Source organism: Phyllostomus hastatus, unplaced genomic scaffold, assembly GCF_019186645.2.
Source record: "Phyllostomus hastatus isolate PE091 unplaced genomic scaffold, TTU_PhHast_1.1 phas_scaffold_385, whole genome shotgun sequence".
Classification (NCBI taxonomy): domain Eukaryota; kingdom Metazoa; phylum Chordata; class Mammalia; order Chiroptera; family Phyllostomidae; genus Phyllostomus; species Phyllostomus hastatus.
The window spans coordinates 6,326,737-6,351,678 of NW_025334026.1; the positions used below are offsets into that span (position 1 = coordinate 6,326,737).

Genomic DNA, 24,942 nt, shown 5'->3' on the forward strand with positions numbered 1-24,942 from the left:
GAACAAGCAACAACTAAGGCGGCCCTCTGGAATTCTTCAAGGGGCAGAGTCTGGGTCCTGTGGTATTCACACCATCCTCGCTCCCTGCCTTTATAAGCAGAGGGAGAGGCACTGGCTGAGTGGGGAGAACTGGGGATTGTCCTGGCCCATCCAGCAAAAGCTGACAGTAGCTGCTGGGTCACTCACAAAGAGCAGATGCTCCTACAGGAAGGGGAGACTGGCGCATTTCTCTATGGGCATCTGCTTAGCCAGGGGCCTTGCTCATGGCTCATCACCTTCCCAACCAGAGGAAAGGAAAATGGAGAGGTGGCCAGCAGAGAGAAGGGGGAGCATGGAAGACCCTGCACTTGGAGCCCTGGAGGTGGCAAGAGTAAGCTTGGCAATGCTGAAGGTGCTACCTGAGCCCCAGCCCTGACCACATCACTGCAGAGACTGCCCAGCTCCCCATTGCCAGCCCTGCATCTCTGGCCCCGAGGAGTCTCTTAGGCCACTGAAATCCTTTCCTCTGGTCTCCATGAGGCAGGCTGGGGGTGGGGGGCCTGTGGAATTAAAGGCTCCTGTGCCTGCTGAGAGGTGGTGGATAAACACCCCCGTGCTCTCATCCCTCAGGCAGGCCACACGGAGTACCCAGGAGGATGGATCACTGTCCAGCTGCTCAGAGTGGTAACTTATCTGCTAATGTGGCTTTTACTACTTCTCGTTCCCCACCCCTTCCCTTCTGGTTTTTCTTGGCATCACCCCCTACTCCCAAATAAAAAACTCGCACTCAAATCTTGGCTTCAGGGTCCATTTCTAGGGGGGCTCAACCTAGGATAGTGGATGACTTTCCCATGGGTCAGTGAGTCCCAGAGGAGGTAGCTGGGTTTGGGCCATCTGACCAGGGCCCATCATCGACAGCAGCTCCCCTAGTGATGGGACCACAACAGTAAGAGGCCATGGGACCCACTCCCAGCACCAGGGAAAACCCCATCCACTGCCAGGACCTTCCAAATAGTTGACATTTGCCAGCTTGTGAACCCGTCTGCCAAGGTTCTTCAGTGGGGACACTTGCCAGAGAAGCGGCAACAATAACACAGAGAACTACAACAGGGCTGCTAAATTAGGAGACACTGGCCCTTTTTTCCCCTTAAACCACACTCCGTCCAGCTTCAAGGCCCCCACTGGTGATGACCAGCTGGACCATGGATGTAATGCAGAGCCGCCTTCCACCATGTGGATGCGGGCGGGACTGGAAGGAGAGCAGGTCCATGAGATTCCTCCCTGGACTCTGGGACTTTCAGAAGAGAGGATCTCTTTCCTACCTGTGTGGCCCGGCTGGTAGGAGGGAAGCCTGGGACAACTGGTGGCCACTTTTGCTTCCCCTTGGGAAGTGCCTTCCTGAGAAGAAAGGCAATGGAGGAAGGCGGAGCTGAGAAACCCTGGGCTGAGGACTCCCAGGACACAGCCGGAACCTCCCACCCAGCAGTGCCTAGAGCCCACACCAGCACACACCTTCTTCCTCTTCGGCCAAAGCGAGTTGGAGAGGGGTTCTGCCCATTTTAACCACGACTGCTCATAAAAACAGACATACTGTAGGGGATGTAAAGTACAGTACAGGGAATATAGTCAATAATATTGCAATTACTGTGTATGGTGCCAGTTGGTTACTGGAAATACCGGGGGGAACACTATAAAGTATATATGATTGTCTAACCACTAAGCTGTATACCAGAAATTAATACAGAACAATACTGAATATAAACTGTAATTAAAAATTAAAATTTAAATAAAAAATAGATATTTTGGCGACCACCCAAGAAAGTAAATCTCTTTACTTCAAAATCATACAATTCTTTTTTTTAAGGCATCACTTCCCTTCAACTACCCAATTGATAGTTGAAGCTTTTTTTTTAAGATTTTTTAATTTTTATTTTTAGAGAGGGGGAACAGAGGGAAAAAGAGAGGGAGAGAAACGTCCATGTGCAAGAGAAGCATCTATCGGCTGCCTCTTGCATGCGCCCCAGCCAGGGACCCTGCCGTAACCCAGGCATTTGCCCTGACTGGGAATGGGACCAGCGACCTTTTGCTTTTCGAGACGTGCCCAACCCACTGAGCCACACCCGTTAGGGCAGAATCATACAATTCATTTTTCCATTCCTCAGTGAAAACAGCTGCTCCCACACTGACAACTGTCTTAATTGCCAAATCAGACTGTCCTTTGGCCATTTCCAAAAACCCAACCAATGTGGAGCTCCCAAGAAAAGCCGCGAGAACACCCCTCAGGCTCTGAAGGTTTTCCTTCCCGAAAGACAGGCTCCAAGCAAAGGCAGGATTCTCCCTAAGGGGACAACACCAAAACTGGTAGAAGGGGAAAATATGCATGTTAATATTAAAATGTGAATATAGTTATGAACAATATAGCCCTATCACACCCAAGTTACATGGGGCAGATCAATTTATAAAGTCCTCAGGCAGAACTTTCCCTAAACAGGTTATTTTATTTCTTCTCTTTCCTCTCCTTTCCTTCCCTCCCCTTCTGTCCCCTCCCCTCCCTTCGCTTTCCTTTCCTTCCTTCCTTTTAAAAAACCCTCACCCAAGGACACTTTTTCATTGCTTTGAGAGAGAGAGAGAAAGAGGAAGGGAGAGAGGAAAGGAGAGGAACATCGATGTGAGAGAGAAACATTGAGTGGTTGCCTCCCATACAGACACCTGGACAGGGGATCGAACCCATAACCTGAGAATCAAACCTGCAACCTTTCAGTTACAGGTTGACGCTCCAACAAAGACACAGCTGCCAGGGCCCTAAGCAGATTATTATTATTATTATTATTATTATCCTCACCTGAAGCCATTTTTTTCATTGCTTTTAGAGAGAGAGGAAGGTGGAGATAGAAAGAGACAGAGAGATAAACATTTATGTGAAAGAGAAACACTGACTGGTTGCCTTCTTATATGCACATGACTAGGAATCGAACCTGCAACCTGGGTATATGCCCTGATTGGGAATTGAACCCATGACCCTTTGCTCTTTGGGATGATGCTCCAACCAACTAAGCCACACAGGCCAGGGACTAAACAGATTATTTCATAGCAGTTATAAGTATGGACTTGGAGTCAGTCTCAGGTTCAAGTCCCCATTCCAGCTACGCAGCCTGCATAAGTTCCTTACCCTTTCTAAGCCTTGGGGTCCCAATTTCTAGAATGCAGGTGCCATAACTATCTATCTGGTACGGTAATGTGAGTATTGCACCTAGGCAATGTGTTCTGGAACGTGGTGAGTACCAGAACACATTTATTGCTACCATCTCTGAATCCTGGCAAAAGCAGTGTGCACAGGCTCCAATTCCTAAACCACAAGGCCCTAAATTCTAAGCATCCAAGGTCTAAAAGGTGTTCCTTTGGACTGAACAACTCTCAGGTTAAAGCAATTTTTCAAAACATAAATATCCAGCATTCCAATGTGCAAATATCACTTTTGACTAAATACATTTTCTTCTTCTGGGCTCAAACCAAACATTCCTCCTCTGTGAAAAATCTGGCTTGGTAATAAAAGATATTATACCCCACATGACTCAAAACTATCCCCAAAGGACTTCTAAGGGCCCTTAACCTGAGTCTGCTCCTTCCCCGAATGGCTCCATCAAACATAATCCTAACGGCAGTCTGTACTGGGCACTCAGGCAGCCACAGGGGCTCGCTCAACCATCATGACAGCCCACAGTGAATGGAAGAGTCATGTTTCACACCCACCTGTCCTGCTGCAACAGCCAAGCCCTTTCTGCCTTCCACCAGCCACCTGGTATTTCTCAGAACGAGGTCCACAGTTCACCTGCATTCGAATCTCCCAGCACATTCACTAAAGTGCAGGTTCACCCAAGATGTAGGAAATTGGAATCTTCGAGGCTGGGGCCTGGGATGCCCCATGTTCACAGCTCCCGGGTGACCCTGACGCTTGGGAAAGAGAACAGCAGAATGACAGGCGCCCCAGTCTGTCCGACAGCCTGTGTTATGATGCCGCCGAAGCTTGAGCTCAATGTCTTATGGCTGGTCCTGGGCATCAGAGGCTCTGCCTTCACACTGTGTCCCAAGCCAGCCCCCTGTCCTGTCCCTGACACCAGGTCCAGGCCATCGCCACCCCCCCCCAGAAGATGGCAGCAAATGGCTCCTAACTGGTGCCTCTGCTTCTTTCCCTATTTTGCTCTCAACATTTTTATTTTGAACATTCTCAAATACAGGACAGCTGAAAGAACTGCACAGGGACCCCTTTTACATACATCACCAAGATCTACAAGGACGATTAATATTAATAGTCCTAAAATATTTTTAAAATATTTTAAAAGCTGTATTTGCTTTAACATCTATCTAATTATCTTTTTTTAAATTTTGAATGCATTTTAAAGTAACTTGCAAACATAGTACACTTCCCCCTAAACACTTCAGTGGGCATATCATTAACCAGAATTCACTATTTGTTTATGGCTCTTTTTTCAGATAAAATTTTTATACAGTGAAATGTATGGACCTGAAATGTACTAGATGAGGCTGACAAGTGCATACACCCATGTATCCTGAAGCTCTACCAGAATGTGGAATGGCCCTGTTAGTCCAGAAACGCCCCTCTTGCCCCTTTCCAGCCAGTCCCCTGCCCCACTCCCCCGAGTCACAACCACTGTTAAGATTTTTTCACTGTAGGTTAGTTTGATCAATTCTCAAACTTCATATAAATGCAATCATGTATATGTGCTCTCTTGGGCCTGGCTCCTACTTGGCATAATGTTCGTGACATTCATCCATGCTATTGTCTGTGTCAACACTTTGTTCCTTCTTACTGCTGAATAATGTTTCACTATATGAATAAACCATAATTTGTTACCCTTTATCCTCTCGATGGGCACCTGACAATTTCTAGTTTGGGGCTATTATGTGTAAAGTTGCTGTGAATATTCATGTACAAGTTTTTGTGAAGATGTAACATTTTCATTTCTCTTAGATTAACACCTAGGGTTGGCATTGTTAGATATTGTTTAGTTTTACAAGAAACTACCAGAACTTCTTCCTAACTGGTAACACATCATATCCTCATGGCACTGTGAGTTCCAGCTGCTCCACATCCTCACCAACATTTGGTATTGTCAGTCTTTGTAATTTTAGACATTCTGGATATTGGGTGTGTAGTGGTATCTCACTCTGGTTATAATCTTCATTTCCCTAATGGCTAATGATGCTGAGCACCTTTCCACAATCTGTATGTGTCTTCATTTGTGAAGCGTCAGTTCAAAACTGTTGCCCATTTTTAAACTGGATGTGTCTTTTATTTTTCAGTTGTTGGAGTTCTTTCTATATTTTAGATATAAGTGCCTTATCTCTGAGTGTGTCCTCAGTGATTTCTCTCCAGAGCACCCCTCCTCAAAACTTTCTAAGACTTCTCCTTACATTTAGGAATAAAATCCAAGACTTTACCTCAGCCGACAAGATCGATGGGAAGCAACTTTTTATGCCAATTCAACCTCATCTCCTACTGCTTTCCCCCTCACTCACTCTACTCAACAGTCAACGTGCCACACCAGCGCCTGCCTCAGGGCCTTTGCACCTCCTATACTCACCGTGTGGAATGCTCTTCTCCTAGACGTGCCCCAGGCTTATCCCTCATTCCATCCAGCTCTCTATTTAAACGTCATCTCCTCACTCATCTAAAAACCTTCCCCATTCTCACCACCCCGCCATCCCTCTCTAGCCCCTTATCCTGCTTTATTTTCCCTCTTGGCATAGGCAATGCCAGGACAGCATTATTAATGCATGTGCTGCTGTGTGTCACACTGTACTAGAGTGTAAGCTTCATGAGGGCAGAGGGCTCTGTTTGCTTGCTGTAGAGAACCAGTCTAATGTCTTGGTTATGCAACATCATTTTTTAAGCCAAGGAGCCTCAGTAATACCTCCTAGTAGCATGAACGAGTTATTTAACTTCTCTCTGTCCAGTTGCCCCCTTTGTAAAGGGTCCTGGCAAGGATGAATGAGTTAGCATAAGCACATCACTTAGAACACTGCTTAGCTCATAGAAGACACTAACATAAAGCTATATCAGTAGCCCCAGCCTTTGGCCACTAAGGACAAGCACCTAACAAATATTTATTGACTACATAAGTATTTTATATGTACAATATTTTATTGCATAGAATTGCACACATTGTATTGCATACAATATATTTATATTGTCCTCAATTTGAGGTACTTTCATTTCCAAAAGCTATTTTCTCCAGAGAAGATTTTATATCTCGACCGATGCAGTGCAAGGAGGGAGGGCAGTAGGTAGCTATGTCTCCACCTGACATGAGCAAACCAAGGCCCACGAGCTTCTGTGACTGCAGTCATGGTTGAACTGGTGGAAGGGCTGGAACAGGCATTCTCATTCTTCCTAAAGCTCCAGGAGGTTCCCGCGTGTCCACGGGGCATCTAATGTCTCTAGCTCCCTTGCCCTTCTTCCCAAAGCCACGATCTCAAGAGAAAATTAGCTGCCTGTATCCTGGATATTTTTCTGGCTCCAAACAGAGTTGACTGAGGAAATATCTATACACCCATGTTCATTGCAGCATTATTCATAAGAACCAAAAGCGTGTGTCAGTGGACGGATGGACAAACAAAATGTGATCAATATGGATGAACCCCAAGGATGTCACACTAAGTGAAATAAGCCAGTAACAAAAGACAAATATTGTATGATTTCACTCATATGAGGTACCTAGAGGAGTCATATTCATAGAGACACAAAGCAGAAGGGCATTTGCCTGGGGCTAGGGGAGTGGGGAGTTGGTGTTCATGGGGACAGTTTTGATTTTGCGAGATGAAAGGGTTCTGGAGATGGAGGGTGGGGATGGCTGCCCCATGGTGTCAATGTACTTAACGCCACTGAACCATACACACTTAAAATTGGTGGGACGGTAAATGTTATGTGTATTTTACTGCAATTACTAACAATATTTTTTTTAAAAAGAGTTGCACCTACATGGATTTCACGTCCAATGGCCAAAGCATTAACTCACTCCAGTGTGCGTGGCTGAGCAGACTCTCTCAGTGAGCAGTGCAACCCGACACCTATGTCGATCACCCCGCACACTTCATACTTCTGTCTTTATTTCCATGATCTGTTAAGCAAACCTTATCAACAAGACCAAAAAATGTGCAGTAGCTCCATTAGCTACTAATTTCTGGAATGCCAAGATCAAAGACACACTGGTCAAAGGCACATGACGTCAGGGACTTTCTACGGTGCGCCAGAGGACGCCTGCGCGCGGGCCCTACCAGCCACCCAAGCACGGTTCTCCAAGGCAGAGAATTAGAGCTAGACACTCCCAGACAAGTTACTCTGACCCCAGGCACCAGGAAGTCGGGATGGATGCGAGAAACTGCAGTGCTGGCTCCCGCCCCACCACACAACGGCCTCTACCTGCCCCCCACCCCGCCCTTCAGCTGACCCCACGTGTGTGTCCGTGAAGGCGGACCCTGGCCTCCAACGACAACCAGCAATGACATCCATTCTGATGGCCTCAGCGCATTGTGTGAGGGTTCTGTTTTCCCTCTCCTGGGATGGCCAGTTTGCTTGAGGTAGATTTCTGTTCAGAACCAGTATGGCCTTTTCCACACACGGAATGAAAAACCAAGCAATTATCTGGATATCTGCTCCTCGCACCCTCCATCCTTGGTTCTCCCCACAGCAACAGTCTCTCACCGAAAACTGGTCCACGCCCTTCAGGGACCATCTCGCCCATCACAGCAGATCCTGCTGCTGTCCACCAACCTCCATTCTCCCCTTCTTCCACAGCAGGATTCCTCATGCTTTCTCAGAACTGTTAAAAATTTTGGTTGGGTCGCTCTGGGTTGCAGGGCCTATCGTGTGCACTGCAGGACACTGCCGTGTAGCGGCACCCCCAGGTCTCTGCCCGCCAGACGCCATAGCACCTCCCTCCACCAGACCCAAAACATCTCCCTGCACTGCCAAGTGTCCTGAGGGCGAAAGTGCCCCTCGTTCAGAGCCACCGTTTGGAGTGCAGGAGCTTTAGGTAAGCCCATGGCTGCCTGGCTGAAAATCGGATCTCCTCGCCTGCTTCACAGCCAATGACTGACTCCTCGCCTGAGGAGGGACCATACTGCAGTGCACCCTGGTCCAGAGTTTCGCCCCAGCCCAGCTCCGGCCAAGGCCAGGCCTTACTTGCCACCATGCCCTCACCTGGCTGTCACACTTTATTTAGACTGCTTCACTCCCTCCCCTGCAGGGTTTTCTCTTGCATCTTGTTTCAGGTTGAATTGTGTCACCAACCCCCACCCCCCCAAAAAAAGATATATTGCTATCCTAACCCCCAGTACCTCAATATGACCTCAGTTGGAAACAGGGTCATTGAAGATGTGGTTACACTGGAGCTGAGGTCATACTGGAGCAGGGTGGGCCCTTAATCCAATATGCCTGGTGTCCTTATAGAACGAGAAGAGATGCAGACACACAGAGATGGAACAAACACCATGTGATGCAGAGGCAGAGATGGGAGTGACGAGCTCCAAGCCAAGGAATAGGAAGGACCGCCAGCAACACAAGAAGCCGGAAAGAGGCAGGAAGGACTCCCTACAGGGTTCCCAGGGAGCACGGCCCTGCCAACACCTTGAGCTTAGACTTCTAGCTCCCAGACTGTGAGACCATAAATATCTGAGTTTTAAGACACCCAATCTGTGGTGCTTTGCCACAGCAGCCCTAGGAAAGCAATCCACACTCAAATTCCTATCTCAAGCTCTGCTTCGATGAAACCCAGGCACAGACACCTGGCCATTCCACTCAAAGAGCATGAACGGCAGAGCAAGCCTGAGGCGGGAAACAGGAGTCCCTTCCTGCCTCAGTTCCTGTGAGCCTTTCTTTGTGTGAGAAGGAAGGAAAGGAAGAAGGAAGGGAGGAAGGAAGGAAAAGGGGGAGAAAGGAAGTGACAGAGGGAGGCGAAGGGTTGAGACAAGGAAAGAGGGAAAAAGGGGAAAAAAAGAAATTCACTTTGGGGAATCCTTTCTTCCTTCCATCCTGCATTCATCCAACAAATAGCACAGAGCACTACCATATGCCAGGCACTGCTCTAGGTGCAGGGGAAGAGAGGTGAACAAAATAGACAGTATCTCTGCCCTCATGGGGCTTACCTACGAGCATGGAGGGTGGACCCTGAAGTGTATGGTCTGGGGGATGATGACAAGTGCCATGGAGAAAAGTAAAGCAAGGGAAGGGCGTGTGGATTATCAGAGGCGGAGGCAGCCACCTAAACAGGGTGGTGCGGGGGACACAGCCCCTACCATCAGCTACAGATGCTCCCGCAGTCCTGCCTGATATGGTCTCAGCTCAGGCAGGGAGCAGCACACCTGGCCCTGGCCTCTTTCTCTTTTCTGCCCCAGCCCTTCCGTGAGGTTTGGGGAGCCCACCTGGCCAGGGTGCAAGGGCAGAGTCCATGCTCCAGCAGACTGAAAGTTCGCCCCCACCCTGCTCTAGAACGGAGACTTTAAGAACAACCAATGTTTCTTCCTTCCTGTGTCCTTCTTTTCAGCCCTCACTCCTACTTCCTGGGATCACCTCCCAAATAAACCTGCACCCAGGTCCTTGCCTTGGCGGCAGCATTCAGAAGAACCAAACTAGGACAGATGTGCCAGGAAGGCTTTGCTGAAGAGGGATATTCAACCAAGACCTAAAGAAGGCAAGATGTGGTGGTGTCCAGATTCTCTGCATCTCCAGGACCTTCCCTGGTGAAGAATGAAGCCTGGCCATAAAGAAATTATTTTATTAAGCGGGTCTCTCTCTTTCAACTGTAATTCTCTTGACAGTTGAAAACCCAGTGATATCAAGTATTGAGGAGGATACATGGAAAGCTCCCAGGACATCCTGACCATGTGATGGGAGGGAGGATTTGGGATTGGAGCAGACACTGTCAACACCTTGCGCACTGTCTCCCGGCCACGACCACTTCAGGACAACCAGGCCTGTGTCTCGCTGCCAGCAGGTGCACTTTTTCGCATTTGCAGATGTCAAAGTCTCTCTATCTGACAGTGTAACAGGCCAGAAATGCCCAGAACAAGCCTCCTGGTCCCCCAACTGCCCTCATTCAATGGCTAAGAGTAGTTGGTGTATAAAAACCCCAGCTCCCTTGTCCCTCCAGTGGAAAGACTCTTACACGTGTGTCTGACCTGCCCCCCAATTTTTCCTGCAGGTTTCAACTCCAGTCACCCACGCTGGTACCAGCCCCAAAATGCATCCTTCTTGTGCCTTTCCCACTTCCTTCTGGTGTTTCCTCCAGTGTCACAGCTCTAGTAAATTACTTCCCTTGCCTCAGGGTCTTTTTCTTGGGGAATCCAAACTAAGAGATGGACAAATCTCCCATCTTCAAGGATGTGCACAGACACATACACTCCGATGGAGAGCGTGGGCAGGCCCTCTGGTCCTCATGTTTAAAATCTGTACCCCAAATGTGGTGCTGGATCATTAAATCCCTGGCCAGCAGAGTTCAACTTTAAGAAGCACATGGGTGTGTTTGATGAAAAATAATCCCACCTACACCATAAAGGACTTTCGTCTGCAACATAGATGGGCTAAACCGGCCTCTACTGGCTGGGTCTTTTCCTTCCCTTGGGTTCCCACGACATTCTGCACCCAGAGTGGATGCACTGCTGTCCTTCAGCCCACAGAATGCCCAAGGCAGGGACTCTAACAGCCACTGGGGACAGAGCCTAGTCCATGGCTGGTGTCTCAAGCAGCTCTGCGTGTCCCTGAGCAGGAATCTCATGATTTACCTGAAAAACATTTACCTATCATCCTGTTCTTCAGTCCTCATTTTATTTTTCCCAAATCAATTTCTGAAAGTCAAAATGACTGATAGCTTCATACCCAGGACAATCACTCTCCTTATTTAATAACCCAGCATCGATGACCCAAGAGCTCCCAGAGTGGTGGTGGTTACATGAATCTATACATGTGAAACGATGCCATAGAAGCGCGCGCACACACACACACACACACACACACAGAACGGCGCACACAGAAACTGGTGAAAAGCGAATGAGGTCTGTAGCTTAGCTGCCAACATCAATTTCCCAGTGCTGCTAATCACTCCAGCTGTGTGAGATTTATCATGGGGCTGCTAGATGAAGGGCGCATGGCCACTCTCTGTTCTGTGTTTGCAACTTCTTGTAAGCAGAAAATTGTTTCAAAATAAGAAGTTTTAAAAATGCAAAATTTTAAAAAATACAAAATGAAACCCCTCGTTTAAAAACATAAAAAGAGCTCTCCGAAGAAGACACCACAAAGCCACCCCTTACCTGGGAGCTGGGAATCAGCGCCTTCCACCAGTGCCCGCCTTTCACCAGGTCGACCTCGCACAGAGGCACCGACACCTTCCCAATGACACAGTGGCGTGAGAACTTATCGAAATCCACCACGGTGAGGAGCAGGGTCCTCCGCTGCGCTTCTAGGAAGGGGATCTCGAAGGTGTAGCGCTCCTCAAACACGGGCTTCTGGGTCTTGCGTTTGACGCCCGTCTGCTTAGAGTTCTTCTGGTCTGGCAGGAGGCAGATCTTGACATATGGGTTTGAGTGTGCCATGTCCTGGCGTGAGCCGTCGTGGGAGATGGGGGGTGGCAGGTCCCGGGCCTCGATCACCCGCACTGTCAGGTGGTTGTGCAGCAGGTCGTACTGGGTGCTAAAGTGCAGCATGCCCAGCTGGTACTTGGACAAGATCTCCTCGTCCGTCAGGAAGTCCACATCGTCATTGTTGGAGTCGAGGGAGTACAGCTGGGGCTCAAACTTTCTGAAATAGTCATCTGGGGTATAGGTCCGTCTGAGCACCGAGGGCTGGATGGGCTCCTTCTTGGCGCCGAGGACGCCGAACTCGATGGGTTTAATATCGATGAGCGGGGAGCTGGGTCGTCTGGACTCGAGACCTAAATAGCCATCAGAAATAACAATTAACATCACCACGCAGGGGACGGGACCTGGGCCACTTCAGGAGATGGGCAACATTTCCCAGATTCTCACATTGTCCACTCTGTTTCATAACGCTCTTAACCACCTGCTCTCCACACCTTGAAAGCCTCTCATTTATTCTGAGAGGGAGCATGGCGGCAGCATCAGCTCCATCACCACGATCACCGCAGCTAAGTGCCAGGCATGGTTAAATGTGTCGCATGTATCAAGTCCTCTAGTCTTCACAAGGTTATTAGCTAACGACCATTCTGCAGCCCATCCCCCCACAGCCATTTTACAGGTGAGGAAACAGAAACATGAATTAACTCGCCCAAGGTCACACAACTAGTAAGAGGAGAAACCAAGGGTCAAGCCTGGCTGGTGTGGCCCCCAACCCTTGACTCTAACCTTTACTGTTTACTGCCTCTACTTTCAGAATGGGACTCTGGGGCCGGAGTACTCGGTCAAATTCCAACCTGGCCACTTACTAGTGAGCCATGTGACTTGGGGCACATTTTTAAAATTCTCTGGGACTCAGTTCCCCCTTCTGTGAAATGGGGCTGGTAATGGCTTCTACCTCAAAGTACCTATTGTACTTCTTCAAGGATCCTATTCAGGGAGTTCTTGGGTTTTACCGTCCTTCCTCCTCCCCACCCAAATCATGCCATTTAGTCAAATACATCAGAGGAGATGGCCTGTGGGGCCAAATTCAACCCATAGAGACATTTTGTTCGTGTTTAAAAGTGAGAGATTACAAGAACCCAGATTGCCAGTTTCTCTTTAGAAAACTCAGGCAGTACTGGGCTCACAGTCCCACAGGGGTGCAGCTGAGGACCCGCTTCCCAGCTGTGCACACCCGCCCCAGTGCCTCTCAAGGTTGGTCACCATTCGGCACTGCTGTAGGGTGACATTCATCTCTACCCCATCCTCTGCACTCAGTTACTGACACAACCCACCTGGACCCTGGACTCACTAGGATTTGCAAGCCCTGCTGTGCAACATGGTAACGCTCGCCTTTTGGGGTCTGAAGCAATACAGGCTGACAATGTCAATCATTCGAGCCAATTCAATGAAAAGTGATCAGTAAAAACAAAAATCAGTCAAAACGATCACTCTGACTGAACTCGGCAGAAGTCAGGTGCAATGCACTTCTGTCACATTGTCACATCCCTGTCACCCTGTCTCCTGGACTGTCATCCCACTCTGCCCCTCCCCTTGCCCTTCATGTGTTTCCTTTGGGGGGCGCCGCTGAGTGGCTGGGAAAGCCAGCTCTCCTCTCCTGTCCTGGGAACCCAGCTAACAGGATTTTGACCTGTGGACTCCGAGGGAAGGCTGAGCAGCATAGGATTGCTCAGGCCAGGCTCCCCAGCCACCACAGAGACGCTTACTTGAAATCCGCCGGGTCAGGCTGTATGTAGACTTTGATGTGTCCGAGGATGAACATCTTCGATCTGGGGAGCTGGTACGTGGGGTCAGCGGGACATCACTGGCTGTGTGGACTGAATCCCCGTCCTTGTCACTGCTCCTGCTGGCCATCCTATGGGAGGGAGAGGTCTCAATGGTTGTCAAAGAATCCCCAGGGACTGATATCTCTGTGCTTTGGAGAAGAGACCCAGGAGAAAATAGCTCTCAGGCCCAGGTAATACAACTTGGAATAATGCAAATTTGAAATAATGTGGTAGCTCTAAACTCTCCCCAGTGTTTTGCTTTTTGTACAAAAAGTGAAGTGATATGAATAAATATTTCCCAATTTAGAACAATCAGTCAAACCTGGGGCTGGGGGAGGGATATGGAAACTTTTTTTTTAAAGAAAACTCTTTTTTAAAGATATTATTTATTTTTAGAGAGAGGGGAAGGGAGGGAGAAAGGGAGGGAGAGAAACATCAACGTGTGGTTGCCTCTTGCACACCCCAAACTGGGGACCTGGCCCGCAACCCAGGCATGTGCTCTACTTGTGTATTGAATCAGTGACCCTTTGGTTTGCAGGCCGGCACGCAATCCACTGAGCCACACCAGCCAGGGCAGGACATGGAAACCTATTCAGGATATGGCCACGGTGGTGTTGGGGGTGGGAGTGGGGCGCCACTTTGACTAAGTCAAGAGAAGCCTGTCAATCTTCAGTCTGGAAGGAACCATGTGGCTATTTATGTGCATCTCAACTTTTGCAAGTGGCTCTTAGTGAGAAGTGCCCTGCTATTTCAATAGTCGCTGTGTCTATAATTTAACATCTTTTAGAAATATCCTAGAACAATGTCACTCAAGGGTTCTTTAGTGGCAGGGCTATAGCTACAAAACAGCTCTGAGAATCAATGAGGGAAGAACAATAGTTTGATGTAAAGAAACAGCTATGAATTAACAGCAGCCATGATTCAACGTGCTCCCAATGGAAACATGGAAAGCCCTGGTCGGAGGGGAGGTAAATACAAAGCAGTAACTAAGAAGCACAACCTCTTGGTTTCAACCTTGGCTGGGGAACCTTGAGCAAATCCCTTCCTGTCTCTGTGCCTCCGTCTCCCCATCTGTAAAATGGGAATAATAATAGTGTCCACCTTGCATGGTTGCTATGAATACTGAATGAGTTCACACATATAAAATGTTTACAATGGTGCTTGGTATTTTGTAGGTAGGTGCCAAATATATTTCAGCTAGTATTGTTAACAGGGGTGACTTTAAGATTCCCCCAATAGTCATAATGCTATTAGGTTAGGATGCTGCAGCGGGAGGAGGGAAGGAGGGCACATGAGCTGGCAAGTGGCCGTGAGATGGATGCTGCGAACAACATGCCCCAAGCCATCACAGCTGCGGATTGATGTGTTCTGAGACTGCATCCCCCCAGGTTGACATTTAAGTCTGCAGGGAAACTAGTCCTGAAAAATGCAAGTTTCTAATTCTCTGAGGATTTCCGATACATCCTGTGCATGAAATGAAATGGATCTGATGTTCTTCCAAAGTGGTAATAAGGGTCACAGCGAGGACGAGACTGTCCTCGGTGTTACAAGAGGCGGAAGCACACAGTTCTTGTCTGCCTCTTGCTCCTGGTCTCTGGAAGGTGAACCAGGCAGATGAAATGTGGGGCATGGAAAGCAGGGGAGGGCACAGAAATGGGATCATATTGTACCAATTGTTCTTCTTGCTCTCCCTTAAACGAAAGCTGTTGCGTCTTCCAAGGAAGGCAGCACCAAACATTATGGCCACTGAGGCATCTCCGCCTGCATGGCCTGCTTCCCAGCTGTCACACCTCTGCAGCAGTCACTTCCACCTGGAAGTCCCATCTAGCCTTCAAGGATCAGCTTAAACACCACCAGCCCCTGAGGCCATAGTTGAGTCCTCTCAGACATAGTACCAGTGTGTGCCTGAGCCACCCCATCTCCTCCACCACCTGGCAACCACCAAGCCTCCCTGCTCTTCCTCCAACACGCTGAGCCATACCGTTGCCTCCGCCTGGAATGCTCTTCCAGTCCCCATCAACTGTTTGGTTCCTTGTCATCACTCAGGTCTCAGCTTTAATAGCATCTCCTCTGGGAGGCCCCACCCTGTCCCCATCACTCCTCCCACTTCCATCAGCCTTACCGGTGCACCTGCTTTTTCCCCTCTTTGACACTGCACATAACCCATCTTTAGTTGTGGTTTGCCTGCTTTTCTTCTGCATCTAACACCAAGAGGTAGCTCCACAGGGGTATCAACGGTATCTGTCTCAGTCACCACAGCCAACCTTGCCCTAGTACCTGGCACATCTGGGGTGCCCCACATTTATTGTCTCAGTGAATGAATGAATACACCTTTCCTGTGGTTCTTATCCCATTTCTCTTGTGTCACCATGATCTGAGTGCATGTCTTGTCACCCCTCCTATACCAGGGCACACTTCTTAATGGTGAGATATGCACTTGTTGTGATCAAAGGTACAGGTGTTGGGTGCCTGCTGTGTGCCAGACACTGGGCTAACTGCTCTGTATGAACCATCTCATTTCACCCATAAAGTAATCTGGGAATTAGGTGTTATTAATAACCCTGCCCCTTTTATTGGTGGGGGAATGGGAGCCCCAGGGTGAGGAGTGGATGATTAATCGGCACCACTGTTAATGGTAGAACCCCGACTGAGTCAAATGACAAAAGACTCCAGGTCACAGCTCCACACTTCTGAGCTGGGCAGTAGGCACCCCACACACATTTGTTGGACAAACGAATCACTTGACTTTAATTCACTCTTCAGTGAGGGTCTTTCTGGCATTGCCCCAAAAGGAGCCAGCTGGATCATACAGTTTTTCTGCCCCTCACCAGGCCAGCCCAGCCCGGGAAAGCTTGCGACCCATGTGACAGAAGCACATGTGACAATAATGATGTGTCCCTCACCCAAAGGGCCAGCTCATCGGCCACCCCTGTGGCTCTGGACTCAAATATCACAGCAGGAACAGTATCGCAAAGCCTGAGCACTTGACGTTTCTACTTTCTGCCTGTTTGATAACATGCAACTGCCCACTTGGTAAATAAATCTGGGGAAAACACAAGTTGTAAATTCGTTTTCTGAAGGATTTAACCTGCTTCCCCTTTACAGATTTCTCTTAACATTTTGCATTGTGTTGAGAGGCAAAAGTGCACTAAGTGATACCCAGGATCCAAGGAAGACCTGGTTCATCCCGGGCAGCATGAAGGTCACGTGCGGCTGTGCCGGCTGCAGGCTGCACAACTCCAGATGGTGCCGTTCCCAACAACCACCCAGTGAAGGGCTCCTCCTGAAATCGTGTGGTGCGTCAGCTCTGCTAGGAAGTTTCCAACCCACTTCTCTGCTTGTGGCAAAATAAAAAACCTGTCTCCCCAGAGGGTCCCACCCCTTGCCCCCTAAAAAGAGCCCTCTGCTTGCCCAAAGGGTCAGCAGCCTGTCAAACACTACTGTCATCCAAGTCAGCGGATGTGCATCTGTAACACTCCATCTGGGTGTCTGGGGGCAAACTTCTATCCGACTGTGATTTTCAGTGTCCATCGCATCAAAAGAAAATCCAAATTCCTTAATCTGGCATTCAAGACCCTACACAATCTGAGTTAACAGAATCATTTTCTACAATCCCTGCAACAATTCCAAGACATAGTATCTGGTGTTTTCTGCCCTGGATCCAGTTATAGCACACAAATTGTCTATTACAGAGGTCAGCAAACTGCAAGACCAAATCAACTTCCTGATTTTGTAAATGAAGTGTTACTAGAACACAGCCATTCCTATTCATTAATGTATTGACTATTACTTCTGCACTGGAATGACAGAATTGACTAGTTGTAACAGAAACAAAGCCCATGAGGCTGAAATATTTACTATCTGGCCCTTTACAGGTGAAGTGTGACAACCTCTGTTCTACTAGCCTAGTTCATGTGTTTCAAGTGAGAATGACCCTTTTCCCAGTTTCAGGATGGTCAAGCAACCCAGTCAAGGTCCTAGCACCATTTTCTCCATGCAAAAGTGACTGGGTCACGTGCCTGGTACATTTATACCAAGCCAGGGTAGCAAGAGCCTTTCCTGGTGTTTTTGCTGCTGCTAAGAATGAAGCAGAGAAGGAAGAAGCTTAAGAATGAGGCCTATAGAAGAGAAACAGAAAGAAAACGAGAGAGTACATGCACGAACACACAACCATGATTTCATGTAAGCCCCTGGATCTGGCAACACCTGAAGCCGTTACGCCTGGATTTTTTCCATTAAAAAACTCTATGCAGGACTGTCATATGGGTGTGCAGGGAGTGAATGCACAGCCCTACGGGGTGATTGGACTTGTGTCCCTGCCTTACCTCCTGTACTAGCTTTTAAGTCCCCCGAGCCAGAAACAGGACTCTTTCAAGCCTGTGTGTCCCACAGAGCCTGCAGGATGCACTCAAGAAATAAGTACCGAAGAAACTACAATTAACTTCTCAATTGGATGACTGGCACTTTCAAGATTCACTTTCTGCCTGTAGGTTAGTCAGTTGGTCAACAATCATGTGTTGGAGTAAGACAGATGAAGACCCTGCCCTCACAGAGCCAGCATTCTTCTGAGCGTGGCCTTAACTAAAAGACACCAGATGGGCTGAGCCAACCTCCGCCCCATGGGGCACTGCAAAATGGGACTGAGCTCTTGATCAATGAGTTGATTTCACCAAACATTTCAACACTGCTCACACCTGCAGGATTCAGGCTACAATCTGTGAATAACGGAAGAGCACCTTACCATTGCCTTTAATCAGTTTAAAGGATCCCTATCAATACCTACCAAGGAGAGAAATGAGTCCTTACTACTGCAAATAAGCATGGTATGTGCATACATCATTACTCTTAATAATAGCCCTACAAAGTCCTGTGACTGTTCCCACTTTACAGATGAGGAAACCGAGACAAAAACAGGGTAAAAAGACTCTCATTTAGGACTGCCAACCAGGTGTCAAACATTCTTGAGTCCTTCTCCATATACTAATTCCTGCCAGCACCTATGAGATAAAAACAACCCTATGAGATAAAAACTGTTATTTTCATCACTACCACTTCACACCTGGGAAAGTCAAGGCACAGAGGGCTCATGCAACTTGCTCAAGATCCCAGAACCAGGAAAAAGTAGAAGAAATAAGATACCAACTCACAGAGACTGAGACAGAAACATTTTGTTACAGAAATATTCGACACTTGCTTCTAAAGAAGAGAAAACAAGAGGAAGGACTGAGGCATGACTCCCCGACATGGAGGAAAAGATGGGGCACCACAGTCCTCTAGAATCTCAGCCCAAAGATTTAGTGGATTCAGCACTGGGTCCCCACTATGGCTCCAGCCATGGGCCCTTGCACTGTCTCGTTCCTCTCTGGGCCTCCCCCTCTGTCTCATGAGAAGTTGCACTTGATTATTCCCAGACCCTCAGGGCTCAGCCCACACTCTCTGTCCACATTCCCTCCCAGCCAAGAGAGGTGGACCAGACACATGGCTGAAAAGCTTCAAAACTGTGTTCCCAAAATATCTGAGTGACTGGCAGATGGAGATGTTAGATGCAGGCGCGGGAGGAGAACGAATTGGAAATAAAATGAAAGATGCCAAAAAGAACATAAACAGCGTTGGAGGACAGGATGGAGCCTGGAGGTGCTTTCAGCTTCTCTATTTCTGAAGCTCGTGGCCAGATCAGCTAAGATGCACTTGTTTGTTCATTCCATCTACCCAGCCATGCAACACTTACTCAGCATTTACTATGCGCCAAGCACTAGGCCGGGTGCTAGGCCAATCTGTCACGCTGACTTGGAGGGACACCTTTGGAGTCTGGAGATCCCGTGAAGACTATCGACATTCACAGATCTCTTTTTGTTCTTGGAAGGACACTCAATGTGATTACAAGTGCCCACATGTTTAGCATCACACAGTTCACATCTCAAAAAATGTGAAACTAGCTGAACAAAAGTCCCAACACCAGCTGGTCTCACCAGCTTGCCAAATGAATTGAGAGGCACAGAGCATGTCCCCGTCAACAGCAAAGAAGTCCATGGGCACTCTGCCTTTCCCGCCTTCATACCCTGAATCCTCCTTCGCTTGGCCCGACCCCCTCTCAGCAACGGAGAAAAGAAAGGTCTTGAGATTGCTCTCCGGGAAGTTCAGAGCAGTGTTACTTACAGCCAGGGAGGAGTCTGGGCAGGAAAAGGTCCCAGAATTTCAACTTCATCCTCACTCGACTGGCAACAGCTGGACTCATAGCACTTCTGACAGCAGTGCCGGCAAGTCCATCTGCACAGCAGCAGATCGGAAATTCTAGAAAGAAATCCCTGAGGCCATTGGGGGAGGCGGGTGGGGGAGGGGGTTAGAGGGGACACAGGAAGGGTGGAGAGGAGGAAAAGGAAAAACACCCGAATTACAAGCAGCCCGTCCCTGGTGAGAAACAATATTCAGGAGGTCTGTCTCTGCTGTCAACACTTGGAACAAAATGTTTTCCATTTCTGTTTACCAACTGCAGGCACGAAGATGGCAAACACCAACTCACCGGAGCCATTAATAGCGAGCAAAACATTTGCAGGTAGTTTCTTTTGTAGTTTATGGAAACGTCTTTCTTGACATGTGGGCGGTAGACCCAACATGGTGAGGGCTATACAACATGTTCCCGAAACACAATGAATATTAGTCTGTCTTCTTGAAAGCAAAGCAAAAATCGTTGTTTTTTTTTTAAAAAAAGATAATTGCAGTGATGTGAAAGGAAACAGAGATAATCAAATGAAATAAGTAGGGGTGGGGAGGGAACCTATCTTGTGGACTAGTGTCTTTTCCCTGGGATCTCCCTGCCATAGAAATTCATCAAAACCATGCCCTTATCAACATCCGGTTACTGTTTAATATTCAATATTCCCCAGAGCCTCACAAAAGACTCCACAAAAAGCAAGCATTTCTTGATTAGAAGCCAGACCAAATGAATCATTGAATTAACCCACCTCATTTAAAGGTTCCAACTGCCCTTTTAGAGATCCAAGATGAAGCCAAGGGGTAGAGGGGGTGGGGGTGACAAAAAGAGAGAGACAAAACCAGTTTAGCAATATTCCAGCAACTCGAAAAAGAAAAAAGAAAAAAAAATCACCCTGGATCTTTCCACTTACCATCCTGGGAAGGGAGCTGACTTCCTAACAAGGTGTTGCTATCCCCAGAGCTGCTGGTAGCCTCCTGGCTAACCAATACCGAATAAATGGGAAACTTTAGCATTTCGGTTTGATTTGCACCGTATGCTGTTATGAATCAGAGCGGGTGGATAGATAGTCATGCTATCCAATGCAGCCACACTTTAGAACAGCAAACCTTCCTATACAGAAATAGCCCTGAAGCCAACCCAAAAGGACATGATCAGCTAACATGCAGGCAGGCACAGAGTGGATGTGACTTGGCTCCCCCGCCCTTCTGGAGGCACTACCTTCCAAGTCTGCTCCAATGGAGACAGTGGGAGCTTCATATGACCACCCACAAACAGAGGGAGCCAAAAAGGAAGGCATAATCTGGTCCTTGGAGGAGGGACAGGCTGCCTCCGTTCTTTGGCCCCACCCCGCATCTCATTTTCTCACAGGTTTCCAAGACACAGGATCCTTCCCCTTTTCCAGGGAAGAGTCTTGATGGCTTTCCAAATGGGCCAAGTAAACCAGGTAGGTTAGGAGGAGTCCCGTATCCCAGCCTGGGACATATCCCAGAGATGAACTCAGGTGGGATTTGAACTCAGAACTCTGAGGGAGGAAGTTAATTGTCTTTTTCAATTCTCTTGCAAGGAAAAGAAAGACTCAATTTGGTACCATTCTATGTTAATATCTTTCTCATAGGTGCAAATCTCCCCACCCCTGCCCCCTCAGAGAGAAGACTCCCAGCTCAGAGCAGGGCAGAAAGCCCTTTACAGCTAGAATCTAAGAATGTGGCATTACTATTATTGTGTTTCTTTTTTCAGTTGCCTTCTGTTTATAACAAGTGATCCTCATTTTCTAATATGGTACTGACATAAAGTTTCCCTTTCATATGAGTTTTTAAAGTAAAAAAGTGGGGGGGGGGTCATTTATAGAAAAATTAAGTCAAAAAACCGTACAGGTGGTACATAGCTCATGAAAAATTCACAGTCCCTGAAGTGGTGAGGATATAGCTGCACCTTGGGAAACAGGTCTTGGGCACTAGCCACAAACTCTTCCAAAAGCAAAACTCAAACCAGAACAAGACCTGCTTGTGGGGTAAGGTGGTGGTGGGGAGGGCATAGGAAGAGCTGAGTAGAGAAGTGCCAGTCCTGGCCTCACCACTAGCCGATCATGTGACTTGGGCAAGTCGTGGGGCCACTCTAAGCTTCAGTTACCTCTTTTCTTTCATGGAAACACTAAACTAGGGCACCGACTATGAAAATGCTTGGGCGCTGCCCAGCTGCAAAATATCTGCCCCCTTTCTGTGGCTTGTGAGAACAAGGTGGTTTGTCAAGACCAATTGGAACGTACCGGGCACCAGGGACTGTCCTGGCCAACAGAGCAGTGACCAAAGCATCAACAAGCTACGTCCTCGTGGGGCTTACAAGATCAAGTGCTTTAAAATGCTTCCAATAAAGTGCAAGGATAAAGTGATGCTTTTTCTTGCCCATGATCTTTATTTAGGGAAGCGTTTTCTCAGTATGTGGTGATCAAAAGAGAACCATTTACAAAGCCAGGATGAGCAGAGATAAAGCCACCTCAGGGTCTCTGTAAGGAACAACCATCCAGCCTCCTCCAGACCCAGGTGCAAGACAAGTGTGTCGGGGAGCAAAGAGAAACCAAGGAAGATGAAGACAGAGGAAAGAGAAGATGCTCTGATGCTACCAGGCATGTTTGATGAGCCATTCCTCACACTGGTTCCACTGGGTTCATATGTTTGACCCAATGGAGGAGAACTGATTCAAGCCAGAAAGAAACAGGATGAGAGCAAGCCCAGAATTCTGCAACAAGGTTGACAAACCTGGCCTGCAGCCTGTTTTTGTACAGCACTCAGCTAGTAATGGTCTGTACACTTTTAAGTGTTTGAAAAAAAGTCAAAAGAAGATGAATACTTCTTAATTCGTGCAAAGTACATGAAATTCAAATTTCAGCATCCACAAATAAAGTTTTATTGGAACACAACCACGCCCATTAATTTATTATCATGTACCATATTATCATGTATCATGTTCAGCACCATAGTTAGAGTAGGAGAGTTGAGACACAGATCTTGCAACTCACAAAGAAAAAAAATATTTACTCTCTGGCCCTTTACAGAAAAAGTTTAACAACTTGTTCTAGAAGTAAAGCCAACATCACCAGGCCTTCCTCATACTCGATGCTTAACAAATGTCCCACTGATCCCCACAATCCTGCCTTTTAGATCTCACCTCGACCCCCTGAAGCAGCTGTGTGGCCTTGCACAAATCATTTGATTTTCCTGTGCTGAAGGTGATCATTCAGAACTGTAAAAGCCTATTCAAGTGTCCTTTGTGTCCCACTAGGTCGTGCACTCTGAGAGGCATGGCCTGTGCTGTTTTCACAGCTGTGCTCCCAGGGCCCACACATCGTAAGTGCCTACGCAGCTGTTTGTTGAGTGACTGACTACTGAATAGTCCCCCTAACAACATCCAGGACACAGTGTCTGTAAATGTGACCTTCAAAGAACTTGAAGACACAGATGACCTGGGGATTTCATGAAAAGGAAGCCAGTGGAGCTAATCTAAGTCAGAAGAGGGATGAGGAGGCTAGCCAGGTGGCAGAGCGCAGAGTTTTTGGCAGACTAAAAAGTCTAAGGACAAAATGGGGGAACTGTGAGCCAGAGGGAAACTAGGGGACCAGCAGCCCCTCCAACTGTGGCTGAGATGAGAACTAAGCCCAGGTGCACCTTGAATGTAGGAGCCTATAGGCTTCTCTGTGGGGCTCAAAGGAGCCAATCTCAGAAGCAAGCAGCTCAAAGGGTCTGAGTGCATGACCTTGGCGCTGACCTGTCACCACTTCCAGCCTTGTATTAAGGAAAGGTCTCTTAGTCAAGCAGATCTCCCGCCCACAAAAAGAAAGCCATGCTTGGAAATTATTTCAGCCCAAGGACTATTGGGGGAGTTTCCCCAAAATGATGGGGGTCCACAACTCCCAACCCCAATGCAATGGCTTAAAGTAATCGACTGCCCTACCACTACCGCCAGCATCACCACCAGCACGCCTCTGGTGTGTCCCCCACCCCTCAGCACCCAGTGCCCGGAAGATACGACGTCCTGGTCCCTCCTGGCCAGAACAGCTGCCTCAGGCTCCCCGGGCCAGCCAAGCAGTCCCAGCCGTCACCAAGGCAACCGCAGCTGGCCGGGCGGGCCGCGCCGCTGGCGTGGCCCGGGCCGCCCTCGCCGCGGCCCCTCCCCTAGGGTGGGGTTCAAAAGGAGAGGGAAGGGGAGGCGGAGGGGGGAGAAAAGTCCGCCTAACCCCCTCATTCCCTACTAAGGAGGCGAAGGCGCGAGTGCAGAGTCGGCAAGGGACCCATCATTCCAGGGGTGTGGGGGTGGGGGGCGGGTTCCCCAGCCTCTTCTCCTGGGGCGCACAGGTTGCTGAGCTCGGGCACCCTTGCACCCTCCGGGGCAAGTTTGTGGGAGCCTCGCCGCGTGCCCTCCTTTACGCGTGCTCACAGTCGAAAAGGGCACGGCCCCTCCACCCACACCGCGGACCTGGCCCCCCAGCCTCAGCCCTACCTGGATATACGCCATTTTCACCCGTGCGACTCACTCCGGCCCGGGCATGGCGCCGCCACGGCCCCTTTGCCCTCGCCAAAGGGAGACGGGGGAGAAAGCAAAGGGGGAAAGGAAGAAAAGGCGGCCGGTGGCCCCAGACGTGACTGGCGTGGTTGATGAGCGGCGCCCGCCCCTCCGCCGGCCGCCCCGTCCTTGCCTTTCCCTGCGTTTCGGCTCCGGGAGTCGGGGCCACCTCCAGGTTGCGGGAGCTGAGGTGCCCAGGTCCCCCTCCTTGGCCTCCCTCGCTGTCCCGTGCTCCCCCCGGAGTCGCTCCCCAGGCTGGAATGAAGCCAGGGCGCCTGAGGAGGGAGCTGGGGGCAGCGGCGGGGATTGCAACGACCCCGGCGCAGGCGGGGCCGAAGACGCAGGGGCCCGTGCGCGCAAGAGGCGGGGGAGGGGATGGGGATGGAGAAGCGGGTGGGAGAGGGCGGTGCACGGGTCAGCCCATCCAGTCGGCGCCAGGGCTGGCACCTACCGAGAGCAGAGCCTCTGGGGTGGCTGTGAAAACGAGGGATGTACAATACAGCCTGCTATAGAGCCTGGAGCTGGGAAGGTCCTCCCCAATCCAGCCCTCTCTCAAACCAGCTTGGAAAAACTTTATTCCCGCCCCATCCGACGCGCCTAGAACTGTTGCAGTGCAGAACGCAGAGGCCAGAAGAATGGGAGCCCCAGGTTAAGGTGGGGCATGGGGCACCCCAAGGAAGATGCGACATGGGACGCAGAGGCTAGCGGAAAGAGCGAAGCGCCCCTTTGCCCTAACCTGGTCGAGTTGCGCCCTTGGCGCAACAGGTTTGGCTTGGG

The 24,942-nt window shown here is 49.0% G+C and overlaps 1 protein-coding gene across 9 annotated transcripts in view; it reads right to left on the bottom strand.

Annotated features, from left to right (window-relative positions):
- Positions 1 to 24,479, bottom strand: part of SYT17 (synaptotagmin 17) — a 69,896-nt gene extending 45,417 nt beyond the window's left edge. The window contains exons 1-5 of one of the 9 annotated variants that reach the window (XM_045819498.1): positions 24,103 to 24,479; positions 20,357 to 20,374; positions 19,551 to 19,685; positions 13,335 to 13,483; positions 11,305 to 11,924 (exon numbers count right to left, since the gene is read on the bottom strand). In XM_045819498.1, coding sequence (XP_045675454.1) covers positions 11,305 to 11,924; positions 13,335 to 13,483; positions 19,551 to 19,685; positions 20,357 to 20,361 — 909 coding nt within the window. In that variant the 5' untranslated portion in view covers positions 20,362 to 20,374; positions 24,103 to 24,479. Of the gene's footprint in view, positions 1 to 11,304; positions 11,925 to 13,334; positions 13,484 to 19,550; positions 19,700 to 20,356; positions 20,380 to 20,518; positions 20,763 to 24,102 lie in introns of those variants that run through there. The other 8 variants (XM_045819496.1, XM_045819497.1, XM_045819495.1 and 5 more) reach the window with 8 other exon arrangements.
- Positions 24,480 to 24,942: the final 463 nt, after the last annotated feature.